The 15,071-nt window shown below is 26.9% G+C and overlaps 1 protein-coding gene across 1 annotated transcript in view; it reads left to right on the top strand.

The window, feature by feature from the left end:
- The first annotated feature begins 12,887 nt into the window (after positions 1 to 12,887).
- The window catches only part of LOC100812400 (uncharacterized), a 4,522-nt gene continuing 2,338 nt past the window's right edge, over positions 12,888 to 15,071 (top strand). The window contains exons 1-3 of the mRNA XM_041016184.1: positions 12,888 to 14,021; positions 14,140 to 14,348; positions 14,939 to 15,071. Coding sequence (XP_040872118.1) covers positions 13,926 to 14,021; positions 14,140 to 14,348; positions 14,939 to 15,071 — 438 coding nt within the window. The 5' untranslated portion in view covers positions 12,888 to 13,925. The remainder of the gene's footprint in view (positions 14,022 to 14,139; positions 14,349 to 14,938) is intronic.

Genomic DNA, 15,071 nt, shown 5'->3' with positions numbered 1-15,071 from the left:
ACTAAAACGAATAATATCTTAAAAGCTCACGTCTTCTCCGCAACACCATACCAATTTCCAACCAATAAACTTCAATGTACTTTTTAATGTGTAGCTTTACTCACATCTAAAGTCAGTTTAAGAAAACTACATACACTTAACAATATTGTAAAAAATAAGTGGCGTAGAATTTTCTTCCACACAAATATTAATAATTAATTTATTAATTTTTTTTGTTAACAGAAAGATTCAAATTCACGGTTTATTTATCTATTTTTTTTTTTTATCTTTTATCATGAAACCAATCTTATATTTTCTTTTAAAAATCTCTATATGATGTTGTCTAACACCTGCACTAGGCAATGAACTTAGGCTCCTTTAATTTAGAATCATGGTCGAACTGTACCTGCACATTACATACAACAAGGGCCTTAACTAGTGACTGGTCGATCAGAAGCACAATAAAAAGATCACAATTGAGTCCAAAGTTGAGTACGTCCCTTTATTATATTTTTAACGGAACATGTGACTAGTTAATAGCGAAAGCTTGACCAATTGTCACCACCAATCAATTTTTACTATGCATAATAATTACCTTGACTGCGTCTATGTTTGACATGTGTGAAATTGGTCTTTAATCGTGGTACCATGGTCTGTCGGCAGAATGGACAGGTTATGCATAAATTAGAATAATGGTTCCTTTGTAATTATTCAATTTATCTTAGTCCTTCAATGTCCTAAAAAGAAGTACATAAGGGGTTATCAAAGAAAAAAGAAGTACATAAAGAAATCTTTTGTTTATGATCCAATGTGTTAATTGTTATAACTTACTTTCTCTAGAAATCTTATTTATTAATCTATTGTAGGCTTGTGACCCCATTTTGGTAATGAACCTTGGGTTTTGGCTCCTAGTTGGGACTCCATTTTCTGTTTTGGGCACTAATCTAATTGAATAATTGTTTAGTGCAAATATTGGATAATTTGAGTACTAAAACTTTCTAGAGCATATACCTGCCAGAGAGAAAAGGGCAATTTCAGATAAACTTCACATCTCGTTTTTTAATTTGTAGGATGTTTATGTTGTTTTCTCCAAAGTATCCAACCACTGCCTTGTTTGCCACATTAGCATGTAATAAGCAGTTTAATGAATATTATATTAACATTTCACTATATATTTACTATTAAACCAATTTCTTTTGCTATTGTTTGCAAGTCATCCCCACTAACATTGTTACTCTACTTTAAGTGTTTGACTTTTAAATTATACACGGGTCCTCAATATGGTTGCTTGATGCAACATGTCTCATATGAGTCATATGGTTAGTGATAACATCATTTTTTTCTTCTTCTTTCTATAATGTGTCTCTTAAGTGCTTTTAGCATTTTTCTTTAATTTTTAAGATTATAATTTTATTTAAATAAGTTGAATAAAAAAGACCAATATTATAAGTTTATGATAATTACCAATTTACCATGGTAAAACTCTAATTTTAATTGAATAATAACAACCAAAACATCTAAATACTACATATAACTTTTGACATCTCCAATGTCACATGCATTCTATTGCAATATGGTTATTATGACTCATGAGTACAACTACTCACATGGTCATCAGCCACCTAACAACTTAAAACTAATTAAGCCCAAGTGGTGTATAATTTACTGTTTTTATTTCATAAACAGTTGTTGTATTGCAGATGGCGAGTTTTTTATGCTCATACATATAAAGTAGTACCCAAATCAGAATGTAACTTTTTTGTTTTCTTTTGTTTAATTCCCTAGTTTAGATTTTCCTAGACTAAACGTTATTTAACATGGTTTTTGAATGGGTTAAATCTGCCGTTTCATTTGAAAACTAATGAACCCTGTGAAGAGCTGGTTCACCAAAAAGACAGGCTTTAATTTGCTATACTTATAAATAAGTCCCTTTGATGTCATTAATTGTACCTTTGTTTCACCTCATGGCCAAATAGATTAGTACGAATATGAATGCAATGGCTATCATTGTCAGAATCTATGAGAATACGGTCCTGTTTGAATAAACGTTTCTATAAATATTTATAAAAAAAAAGTAAAATGAATTTATTAGTTTTTTTATAAATTAAAATGACCTTATGCACCTCAATTTTCTTTAAAAAAAATAAATGAGAGGAATTTTAGAAAAATTAAGTGAATAAATTAATTTCAATTGATGAGAGAAATAACTCAGTTTATTTTAATTTCTTATTTTTAATTGATTATAGAGAAATTTATCTAAATATTATACATATTATACCTTGCTTCTTTTGATCAACTTAGTTGCCAAAATTAACTGAATGATGACTTTGATCAAATTAGTTGAAAAATTAATTGAAAATTGAAAGATAGTTGAAAGTTGAAAAATTATTTTATTGAATTTTATATGTTTGATAAAATTATTTATTGAAGTAATGAAACATGTAAAATTAAATAAATGAAAATATTTATTTAATGTTTTTATACATTTTAATTTGATTTTCTTGATAAAAACATATTTTGTTGCATTTATAATTTGAGTATTAAATTAATTTTAAATACCAGTATCTTTTTATTTATAAAATATATAAAAATAAAAATAAATTATATAAAATTATTATATATCACTATTAATATCATATATAATAAAAAGATAAAAATGTGAAATTTCTATCATATGCAAATAAAAGTAAAAAGATAAAATTTTAACTTAAATAAAAAAAATTAAAAATCAAATCTAATAAATGTTTCAAGGATAAAAATGAAATAAATAAAAAGTTAGAAGTTACTGTTTTAGAAATTACTACTTCGAGTATCGTCTCAAAGAATACTAAAAACTAGTACATTGGTGATATATACTAAAAAATCTCATTTACCAAATTGTCAAACAAATTTAGGATTAGCTAGATTATTAACTAAAACAAATTTAATACTAATAAAAAATATTAATATAATAGAAATAGAACAATTTTTTCGTATAAATATTTCTTCAACACAACATAAGTCATTGAAAAGATCTCAAAGATCCACCAACACATGAAAATCAGAATCTTTCAAAAAATAGATTCTTAGTTGAAGGGTGCATAACCATATAGATAATCTCACACTAACCCACCAATTTGAGAATGTAATAATATCAACTCATACACATATTTAATAAAAAAAATTATAAACTAAATAAAATATTTTACCAAATACACTCTACATGTATATCTGCAATGAACTTTAAAATATGAATAGTCACTTCATATATCAACGGAATATATATATATATATATATATATATATATATATATATATATATATAATTTTTTGCATACTAAAAAATAAAATGATACTAATGGCATATCAAGATTTTTTTCTTTTATAAAAATAATGGATTTTTATAAACAAAAATTATGAGACTAATCTTTTAAGATCTAAAAATGATTAAAAATACCTTTTATTTATTCTAATAAAATCTTTTTTATACATAATATCAGAGAATTAAACTTTTATCAATGTTTAAAAAATTCAGTTATCTTTAGATTATATTGGACTTTATTGGTGACATATATATCAAGATGTCACATTATCATTTTTTGTTTTTGAAACAGAGATGTCAGATTATCATATTAGCTGCACATTGTTTTTGGTCCCCGCGATTTGCTCCACTTAATTTGTTTGCTTCCTATCAAATATTTGATGTGTTTTTCTTTTGGGGTCCAAGAATTGTGAAGACCCAGTTACTTAAGTCGTAGTATTTTTATTTTCTTCTAGAACTTTATTGAAGAAGATAGAGCTAAATTCGCTGCACTAATCAGGAAAAAAAGGCCAATGAAATGCTAACAAGTTGTTGTTAATGGCTTGGGTAGGGGCCAAGATGCAGAATTATTTGGAAGTTCAGTACCATAACATAGCCACTGGTGTGAATGTGACCTTAAATTTCAGATTGTTCGGCCAACATTTAATGGTGAAAGCCGAGTGTGGGACACAGTCTACAGGCAAATGCAAACAATAGAACGAAGGGGCGTGGGGACTTTGGACAAAACCTTTTTCTTTTTAGTTTGCACAAAGAGTTGAGTTCTCGGGCATATTAGCATACTTTTTATTAATAACTAGAATTTATTAAAAGTTATAAATTTTGAAATTTTGTAAATCTTATTTGTTATTTAATGAGTTTCATTAATAATTTTGTAGTTTCTAATAAATTTAAAGTAATAGTAGAGTGTATTTTAAGAAGCTAGTGTGATATCAACACTCCTCAAATAAATCTATATTTATTAACACAAAAAATATCTTTTATCCATTAAACTTATTTTATTAATATGTTTTTTATCTAACAAAATTATTCTACTGATATCAAGAGTTTGATTTTTATACATTGTTATTCTAAACAAATTTGCACTAATTAAATATCATCATCAATATAACTTTTAAAATACAAATATACACTAATTATATATATATATATATATATCGAGACAATGCGCGCAAGACTCTTGCCTTTGAGAATACCACTAAAATACAACAACAACAAAAACAAGTAAGGTTTTTTTTTTTTAAAGGAAAAATAAGTCAGATTTAATTATATTCTTATAGAGATTTCCATTTGTGTAGTATTTTGAAAAAATAATTAGATTTTAATTATTATAATTATTGATTTTATAAAATATATTCCTACATTATAAATTAGAACACACAATTTTAATTTAAAAAGTCACTTTTTGCTTAAAGATTTTAAATTCCTCTAACTATAATTAATTATAAATTATTATAAAATTAATTTTAAATTTATTAGATTAAGTTCAAAAGTTTTTTTTTTAAAAAAAAAACCAATCTGTTTTTGTTATTAATTAAATAATATTTCATTATAATTTTCAAATGTATATATTTTTGTTGCTACTAACATCATTTAAAGACTAAAGTAAGTTATATATTTAATTGCTCATTGTCTTCCCTATGATCAAAATAATCAAATCGGATAAGATATTTGTCACGTGCAGATCAAAACTCGAATGTGCCATTTCAATGATTTCATTGTTTATTGTACTCGATATCCAATTGGTCCACACGGATTGGAACTTGGATAGTTGGATATATTCAGCACGATGGATAAAATATTTTAGTACTAGCATTTTTATTTTTTTTGGATAAAGGCACTAATATCTTTTGTACCCCGCAAGAGTTGTTGAACTTTTTTGGTGTATTAATTGTGATTTTTACGTTCAAGTTAGTGTTTGTAGAGGGAAATTAAATATTATGTGAAAACCAGAGATTAATTTTCGAGGTTTTTGTAGCCAGTATATATATATATATATATATATATATATATTATTCTCTTTTATTACGTTTGATTAATGTATATGTGAAAACCAGAAATTTGAGTTTTTCATTTTTGCTCATTATCCCTATGTTAAAAACTAATTTTTTTGGTATATTTATGCAAATTTTCCTCTTTATTCATTCAAAACATGAAGCAAAAGGATGTGTGTGCGTGTGTGCATGTGTTACATTTTCTGATGTTTCAATTTTTGAAATTGGTTGTATTGACTTGTCTGAGTATGATGCTCCTCAATCTAGTGATATACTGCATCATGTATGAAAACCCTCGTTTTATATGTTTCTGGGTTTCTTAAGGGATGTTTTTCCTATTTATCTCACATTATAGAACAAAAGAAATCTAATTTTTATTCATAGCATGTTACGTCTCTCTAGCCATAATAGTACGGAAGAAAGTTTTAATATTCGTTTTTAACATTCGTATAGAAGTTTTAATTAACCAAGGTGTGGCCCTAACATGACCAGGAGAAGAAAATGACATTATATAAAAAATATTTCACACTCTTATAAAATTATCTCCAATAGAGATTTGATTCACGTTGTCTCAATACGACAATACCCTTGATTGCGTGTGTATACGACAAAAAAAAAATATCATTTATTAATAGTTAGGTATTAAATTTGTTCCGGTTAACATAATAACATAAATTAAGCTATTATTATAAATATCTTGAGAATTTATACAGATATTAACATTTGTATACGCTTATGCTTATACACAATGTTATTTCAATATTTTACAATCCAAAATAGCTTAATAACCGTGTCTGGCACTGGTGCGTAGTTTACAATATATAGTTTAAAAATATTATTATGATTTTTTTATTTTATTTTTAAATATATTTAAATTTTATTTCTTAAGAAATGGATTTAATTTAATTTAAATCAAATGCTTGGGTTGTAGGTTAATTGGTTGGTTTTGAAATTTTACACTGTCAATTTCGATTTTGTGTAGTAACAAAGTTACATGACAACTAATAATAAGGACTAAAACATATATAATTTTTTTTGCTCATATAGTAATGGCACAAATACCCAAGCATTTGATGCCGACAAATTAAAATAATGTAGCACGTCACTAGTTGTCACTGCAAGGAGTGCCATAACACAAATCACTACTCGAAGGTTACTTCATCTTGCCTTAGAAGCTCGTCTAAATGCTGCAACATCGAAACTTTCCGATTTAGGATTAATGAGAAATTAATTAATGGGAGAAGATTTATAAGAACCAAAACTCACAAAATAAAAGGAAAATGGGAGTGTTGGCAAGGAAAAAGAAGATAAGGAAACAATGAAGGGAAGGGAAAGGAGGAGAAGGAAGAAGGGGAGTGGTGTTGACTAGAACTAAAACGTAAAAAGAAAAAAAAAGAAAAAAAAGCTCATATAAGGACTAAAACGTAAAAGTTATGTTAGTTTAGAGACATATTAAAACATAAAAATAGTGTAAGTATAGAGATTAAAATATAAAGGACAAATACAATAATATCACATTAGTAATATGTCAATGTTATGTCAACACCTTATCATTGCATTATTAATGATGTTAAATTGTGTTTAATATGATTGGGACTAAAACGTAATTTTCTTTATATGTATAGAACTAAACTGAATAGTTTTTAGGTTTAAAGACTAAAATGTGATGATTTGTACAAATATAAATATAAAGATCAAATAATTAATAAAATTTTATATAAAAAAAATTCACCTACTAAAGTTTTATTACTTTTCTCACCTTCGTACTAAATATTCCTATTTTTTAGTTGATGATCATGAAATAAATGATTGTGATATACTCGTTTCTCAATGAAGATGTGTCGTTTTTCTTTATTTTCCGAATAAAGTAATAAAAAGTAACTCCAATATATTAGTTATTATCAGTGACTGTTACAATTATTGTCCCAAATCTTTTTATTCTTCCCACTTCGTGAAAAACGGGTAGCCCTTGGCTTTTAGTTTTAGTGATTCATTATCGTATAATTTATAAATAAATCAATGTTAGCTAACTAGTCTTAAGTCTTAACTAGTCGTCGTAGCATTTCTTCAATCTTGCAGCTAGAATTTGTGTGGTTAAACCTGAAAACATGCACACCAAAACTGTTGTCCTCATTATGCACGAAACAATTAAAAATGAAAAGGCGACATATATATAGGATATCTCTATATGGCATTATTGGCATATATTGAGTCATATCTCAATCCAAATCGCACACAGAAGGGAACGAGTACGTCCACACGAGGCACACAAAAAAATCATGCATGTAAATTTTTTAAGTGATTTATTTATTTCTTAACCTGCTACAAATAAACTTGTCTAGATATCACCTACATATTAAGTGATTATCAGAATATAAAATTTCAAAAAAATTATTATATAATATATATAATTTTAAAATAATAAAAGAGAGAAAAATTCTACATCTTAATGATATTTTATGTATGTAACCACTCCAACTGAAATAGTCTAACTTTACCCCGGATTCATACCAATATGGTGCGATGTCTTGATATATATATATATATATATATATATATATATATATATATATATATATATATATATATATATATAAGTATAAGTTTGGTTAACATTTTTAATTGCATATTAATTATTAATAATAAATTTTTTATCATAAGATTTTTTAAGAGTCCACGAATATTCTTTACATGAGATAGTTAGATAAATCTCAATGGGTTATTTTTTTAAGTGTTTAATGTAACTGCATATTAATGACTCAAACTTGAGACTCTCTATTAAATTGAAATAAACTTGATCACACATTTAATGACTTATTAGGTCATATTTTATAAAACATATGTTATATTTTTGTCTAGATTATATATATATATTTCATTTGAGGTAATTTTATTTGAGTTGGATAAATATAATGCTATATTTATATTAATTTTTTCAAAATATATCTTGTAAAATACATCTTAATTTATGTTTTATATTCCTTTTCTTTTATTTTATGATTTAACTATACACAATGTTAATATTAATATATAACAATAATAAATCAAGTTGATACGGTTTTACTCCATATATTATCAGGTTTTGATTGTCTAGCTGAATTTCAAATTTAAATAAACGACCCTAATATAATTCCAGGTTGCTTAAAAAATAAGGATATATTCGTCATAAAGTACTAATCAATAATACAAAATGTATATTTTCTTCTTAGTTTCTAAATTTTCCTTTTCCCCGGAATTAGAAGGTTGAAGTTGAATATGGGTATATACAAGGTGAAATATTGTGATCATAACGAGGCATTCCATTTGTTTTGTTTGAAGTTTGAACAGTTCTGGCGTTTCTCTGCAAAACCTGTACGTGTTTATCCAATGACCAATGCCATGCCTTGCTGGGCAATTAAGGCGTTGAATGAATAAAGCAATACGTTTTGTTTGGTTTGCGTAGTCAGTACTCAGGACTCTGTCAAATCTGTGGCTTTGCATGTTGCATTGCATGTGCCTGACTTGCATATAACTTAATTGCGAGGTTTTTTTTTAATGGATTTAATTTTGACTTGTTATTCACGTAATATTTGTTGATCAAAGTTATTCTCTTTCGTTTTATATAATTACATTCAGTAATGCATGAAATTATGGCATATTAGTACATAAATTATCACCTCCTTTGATTTTTGTATATATGTTGTTTAAGGTTATGGTTCTTGTTGAAGAAATTTAAGGTTATAATTAATAGATTTTCACGAGCAAAAATTCCTTGAGGACTTTTGCTTTTGTAGCTAGAATTCCTTTCTTAATGCTCCACAATATCCAGGTTAATTTTATTCAAAATAAATTTTAGAAATGCTTACATAAATACATAGTTAGTCACTTGATTTCATGTTAATTGACTCAACCATGTCTTTATCTTAACAGTGACGGATCTAAGTTGGTTTTAGGGGTACTTGCATCTTTTATTTTTTAAAATTCATTAAATTTATAAATAAAATTTTAAATTTTTATATTTTATTTTATCTATATTTATATAATTGAATCAACTTATTTTATTTTTTATAATTTACTTCTATTGATTTAGGATCTTGGAGTGTGTCTCAATCTCTCTCTCTCGACCTATGTTATATATTTTGGTTGTACTCCCCCCAGAGGCAAAGCCACCACCTACTAAGCATGGAACGACTTTTCTTCTAACTTTTTTTCTAATAAAATTACGGTAAAAGAAAGATCGATTTTATATTGTAATCACAGTTTAATTTTCATCATGTTTTTTTATATTGCAAGAAATTATAAATAATTTGTGGCCAATGCAGCCATAATTACACTTACATAGTGTTCATGTAAACTTTGTCGTCCAGGATACGACAATTGTAGCCAATGTAGCCATAATTACAATTTCATCGTTTTCAATATTTGGTGAGCATAATATAACAAAATAACGATAGGATATAAAATTGTTCATATGAAAAAATAATGTTTTCCTAAAATTACATATACTTGAGCAAAGATAAATTACATGATAACGCTATCATTTTATTGGCACAACAAATAAAATTATAACAACATAGATATGATAAGAACAGTCGTATCTTAAGATGGACCTAAAGATAAAATAATTAAAACATAAGCTTTAAGTCTATTAACAAAAAGTTATTTGTTATAAGTTTTTTTTAAAGTAAAAAAAGGTTACACATGGTTAAGGGGAACTAACTCAATTAGTTAAGTAGGATGCATAGCTTCTGTAAACTTTAACATTATCTTTGAGTTCCACAAACAAGAATAAAAAGAAAGGTCAGATATATTGGCTAAAAAAAAGTTAGATATAATCAAAAGTCTAATTCAATTAGTTGAATAAAATAATTGAGTTATTATAAATATCTGACATTGTCTTTCGTTCACATATATAATAAAAGTCAAATATATTGACTAAAAATCTCATATATCTTTATTTTCTTTAAAGTAAAATAAAAAATTATCATATATCATAATTTATATAAAACTGTTTTATACTATGCATAACTTTTTTTTTCCAATTATAGATTTGTTGAAATAATTTATAAAAACAAAGAAGAAACTATTAAAATAAACTTGTATCCTAAACAAACTTATTTTATTCAAACTAATTTACTAAAATAGCTTGTAAAACACACACTTTTCTCATTTTTTTATTCTTATATAGTCAAGACTTAAGAGTTTGATTTATCAAAATATTAAAAGATTAATCCTAGCTCTCAATTGAAAATATGTATTTAAAAAATAAAAAAAAATGTTAGATTGAACATTTTTGGATTTATAGAATTAGTTTTTAATTTCTATAATTGTTTTATAATTTATTATAATATTTTTAATAAAGTTTATAATAATATTTTTAATTTTTAAAATAAATTTAAGGATTAAATTGAATATATGTACGTTAAAATAACATAAATTTATTGAAAAATCACTTAATTATATTTTCTAATCCCAACGAGTTTTTATTATAAATCAGAAATTGAGAAGAAGAAAGTGATCTTAAGCTTGACAGTTTTTAAGATATTTTGTCCAGTTGTGCAAAATAAATCTTTTAATGTTTATATATCTAGGACTGGTCAATTTTTTGACACTTTTGTTTTGTTTGTTTTTGCGCTCAGAATTTTTTATTATGCGTGGTCATACTTCCATTTAAAAAAAAAAACAAATGAATCAGATATGCCATTTTCTCTATTTTTATACAAAAGAAAAGTTTCATTTTTTTTATCTAACAAAGGTTACAGCTATCAAAATTGAAGCTTTTTTTTATGAAAATAATTAATCAAAGTTTATTCATATATATGACAAATAATTAATAATATTAATTTAGGCTCAATTTTTGTTGTTGAAAATTAGTATGCCCTATCTTTAAAATAAGGTAATTTTGAATTAATTTTACCTCGTGACGGTAAAATTTAGGATAAATAATCATTTTTTGTCTCCGAATGTGTAATTCATTAACAAATGCATTCCTAAAAAATAAAAATAAAAACTTTAGTTCCTGAAAGTTTAAAAAGTGTGACAAATATATTGACACAAAGACACTAATTTGTTTTTGAGATGATTCTCAACGTAATCATTTTTAATTGTCAATATAGCAGCATATTTGTCATATAATATATTTTTTATTTTATTTTTCATCTTCTCACTTCACTGACAAATGCGTTCATGAAATATGAAAATATAAAATTTAGTTCCAAAAAGTATAAAAAGTGCAACCAATATATCCGGATGTTAAGGGTAGATTATGACTAATTATTATAATTTAAATTTTTTTATAATGATTGTGACAAAAGGATCAAATTAGTAATTTAATATATTTTTTTAACTTAACTTATCTCAAATAACAAACAAAGGTCAGGGTACATTTAAAATTTCGTTTTGGTTTTAACTTAAATTCATATCATAGAATTAAGGTTAAAGAGTACATTTAACATTTGTCAGCGGAGTGGAAAGATGAGAAGTAAAAAAAATTATATAACATATATGTTTCTACACGGGTAATTAGAGATGTTTACGCCTGACAATCATTTAAGTGACAAATTCTTTCCTATGTGTCACTTAGACTATTTTATTAATGGTGAATGATTGAAGTTAACGACCAAATGAATTTATTTATCGCACTTTTTACATTTTTAGGAACTAAATTTTGTATTTTTATTTTCAAAAACATATTTATTAGCAAATTACACAATCAGAGACAAAAGTGACTATTTACCTAAAATTTAATTTTGGACCCACTAAAATATCAATGGTTGAACTTCAAACCCTTAATTTTTTACCAAAAAACCTTAATTTATTACCCAATCACCGCCCCAATACAAGTTAATGTATCTTCTTTTATCTTTATTCTTAAAACGAACCTTATCCAATACCTGAAATAAAATGAATGTCTCCATTTTCTCTTTTATGATTTATCTCATCAATTAACAAAAACACGTTCCGAAATTTTTCGAACAAGTTAATTCTTTTGCTTGAATATTACTCACTTTAATCTTTTTTTTACAAGACCAATAAACTAATTCATCAAAATAGTAAATAATAATTAATTAATTTAGTTAATTCACTTTAAATTTGTCCTAAAATAGCACTATATTTTTTCCCAAAATTATTATAACATAAATGAGACATGTTCTTATTTTAATTCTTGTGATATTCACTATCATTAATTATTATTGTTTTAATTTTTATTAACTATGCATGAGAATAGTTAAAGCAAGATTCAGATTCTCAAATTACTTTTCTTATTATAATAAATGACTAATCCAAAATTTAATTTATTAATTGTAAAAAAATCTACTAAATATTCTTTCATCAAAGAAGGGGAATCAATGTATACAATCTATGAGAATTGAGAAATTATTCTAACTTAATGTTTCGATAAGCATGTAACGGCATTGCATTAGATAATTAAAGAAAAAATTTATTATTTAGATTGATCTATTTGATTCGAATAAAATTGTTTGTCCTAACTTTTAAACATGCAACTCCGTTAAATATGTAACGAGAAAATTTTACTCCTCAATTTATTTGATTTGCTTTTCCATAAATTATGCATGTCATGAAGAAGAAAAAAATAAATCAAAGGAAGGGAAGAAGAAAAAGAAACGGAAGCAGAGTTTTATATATTCCACAGAGAGAGACAGAGAAACAGAGAATCGCATGAATTTTAGAAATGTTATTACAGATTTCGTATTCTCTGTGACGCGGTAGACGCTAGTCACTGCTTTGTAAGAGAGTTCCCACCACCCCATTCTATATATATATATATCTGTGCTAAACACTTCATAAATTCGCACTTTCTAGAAAACAAAGCCAAATCCCCTGTTTCCACTTTCTGTTCTGTTTTTTTGGATATTTCTCAACTCAACCAAACCAAAGAAGCATTTTACTATTTTGTTTCCTAGTTTCCTCGCATACCCTTCTTCTCTGGTCAGTTTTCCTTCTTTTCCACCTTTTTCAGTTTCCCTCAAACAAAACGAACACGCCAACACGGGTTTCTGTTACAAGAGTTTAAACAAAAGAAAAAAAGATTTTTTTTTAAGTATTCCCTGGTTTTCTTTCCCCATGTTTGTCTTTCGTTTCTTTTAGTTTTAGCGTGTCTTTGTTTCTGGCCTTCGTTGTGTCGGTTTAAGGTTAAAGCGTCAGCGTGTTGTCTTTCCTTGAATGTCGAACAAAGCAGGGTTGGCATTAGTTTTTTTCAAGACTTAGTTTATCAAAGAAAGAAAGAAAGAAAGAAAGAAAGAAAGAGATAGATTAAAAGAGAGAGAGAGAGAGAGAAAAAAAAAGAGTTGCCATTGTTTGTTTTTGTTTATGTGTAACTATGTGTTGAATTGGAAACATTATTGTTAAAAACAGAGAAATTGTTGTCCAGGAGATAAAAATAAGACAGCTAGATTGAGAGTTTTGCGGGGAAAAAATTGCAAAAAATAAATAAATAAAAAATTCAGTTTTTAAGTTCTAAAATAAAAAAACTTTGACTCTTCTTCGCTGTTGGGATAATTTGGTTTCAGTTCTCTTTCTTCTCCGTTATTAACCTCAATAATTTCTCAACTTCTCTGTCCCTTGTTTTTTTTCCCCCTCATCTTAATTAGTTCTCATTGTAAAGAGGAACTGAAACTCCTTCAATCTCTTTTTTTTCTTTTTTCTCGGACACCATGATTTTCGATCAAGGGTCAATGCAATCTAAGTCCAACCTTGACTGCTTCCTCCGGCGTACGACACCTGTTGTGCCGTCTCAGTTTCTTCCCAAGGTGTTACTTTTTTGTCTCTGTTTTCTTAATTTTTGTTTTCTGTTTTGTTTCATTGTGTTTTTTTTCGTTGTGATCCTAAGTTTTTGTTGTGTTTTTGTGTTTTTTTTTATCCTGTCAGCACGAGATTCGAAACCTTAACCGTTTGTGGCACCCGTGGGAGAGAGAAGCGGTTGAGTACTTCACTTTGGGTGATCTATGGAATCGGTTCCACGAATGGAGTGCTTATGGAGCTGGAGTTCCAATCACGTTGTCCAATGGGGAGACACTTGTTCAGTACTATGTTCCTTACCTCTCTGCAATTCAGATTTTCACCAGCAACACTTTCAGGTATTTTATTTTTTTTTCACATATATATGCACGCACATGAAGATAATCAAGATTTCAGTGTTGTGGGGTTGTTCAATTCTTTGTAGTTTTGAACAAATCATGGTTTGAAAGTTGTCATTGGTGTCTCAAATAAGCATATTTTTATCACCAAATGAGACAATTTGGTAGCCAATGGATATGATTCACACAGAGACACGAGAAGGGTCTGGATTCGATTTCTAACTAACACATTCAGATGGAGCTTTTAAGTGTGACTTAATCTCGGGACAAGAATTAGTGAGGAAAATCTGAATTTATATTTTTCAGAACACACATTTAGAAGGAGTTTAAGTATGATTGAATTTTGGACTGAAAATCTGTACTATAGCTGGGGGTTATACTTAGAGAGTCAAAAACGCCAATTATGATGGTTAAAGAAATGATTTTTTTTTTTTTTTTTGTGTTACGGAGTGAATGTTCTTATGGTCAAAGTTCTATGATGGTTGTGGATTAATTGGTTTTGTTTCAAGTGATTTTTGTAAATTATGCTGTTCGTGGTTCTGGACTTCATGATTTGAATTGGGTATTTTTTTTTTCTTTTGCTTTTTCAGGGAAGAGGCTGAGTCAGGTGAGTGTGAGACACGAGATTCATACAGCGATTCCTACAGTGAAGAGAGTGAGAGTGACAAACTATGGAGGTGGGATGGAACTTCATCAGAAGAAGGAGGATCTGAGCCTGATTGT

Source organism: Glycine max, chromosome 6 (assembly GCF_000004515.6).
Source record: "Glycine max cultivar Williams 82 chromosome 6, Glycine_max_v4.0, whole genome shotgun sequence".
NCBI lineage: Eukaryota > Viridiplantae > Streptophyta > Magnoliopsida > Fabales > Fabaceae > Glycine > Glycine max.
This window is presented reverse-complemented; position numbering and strand designations above follow the sequence as displayed.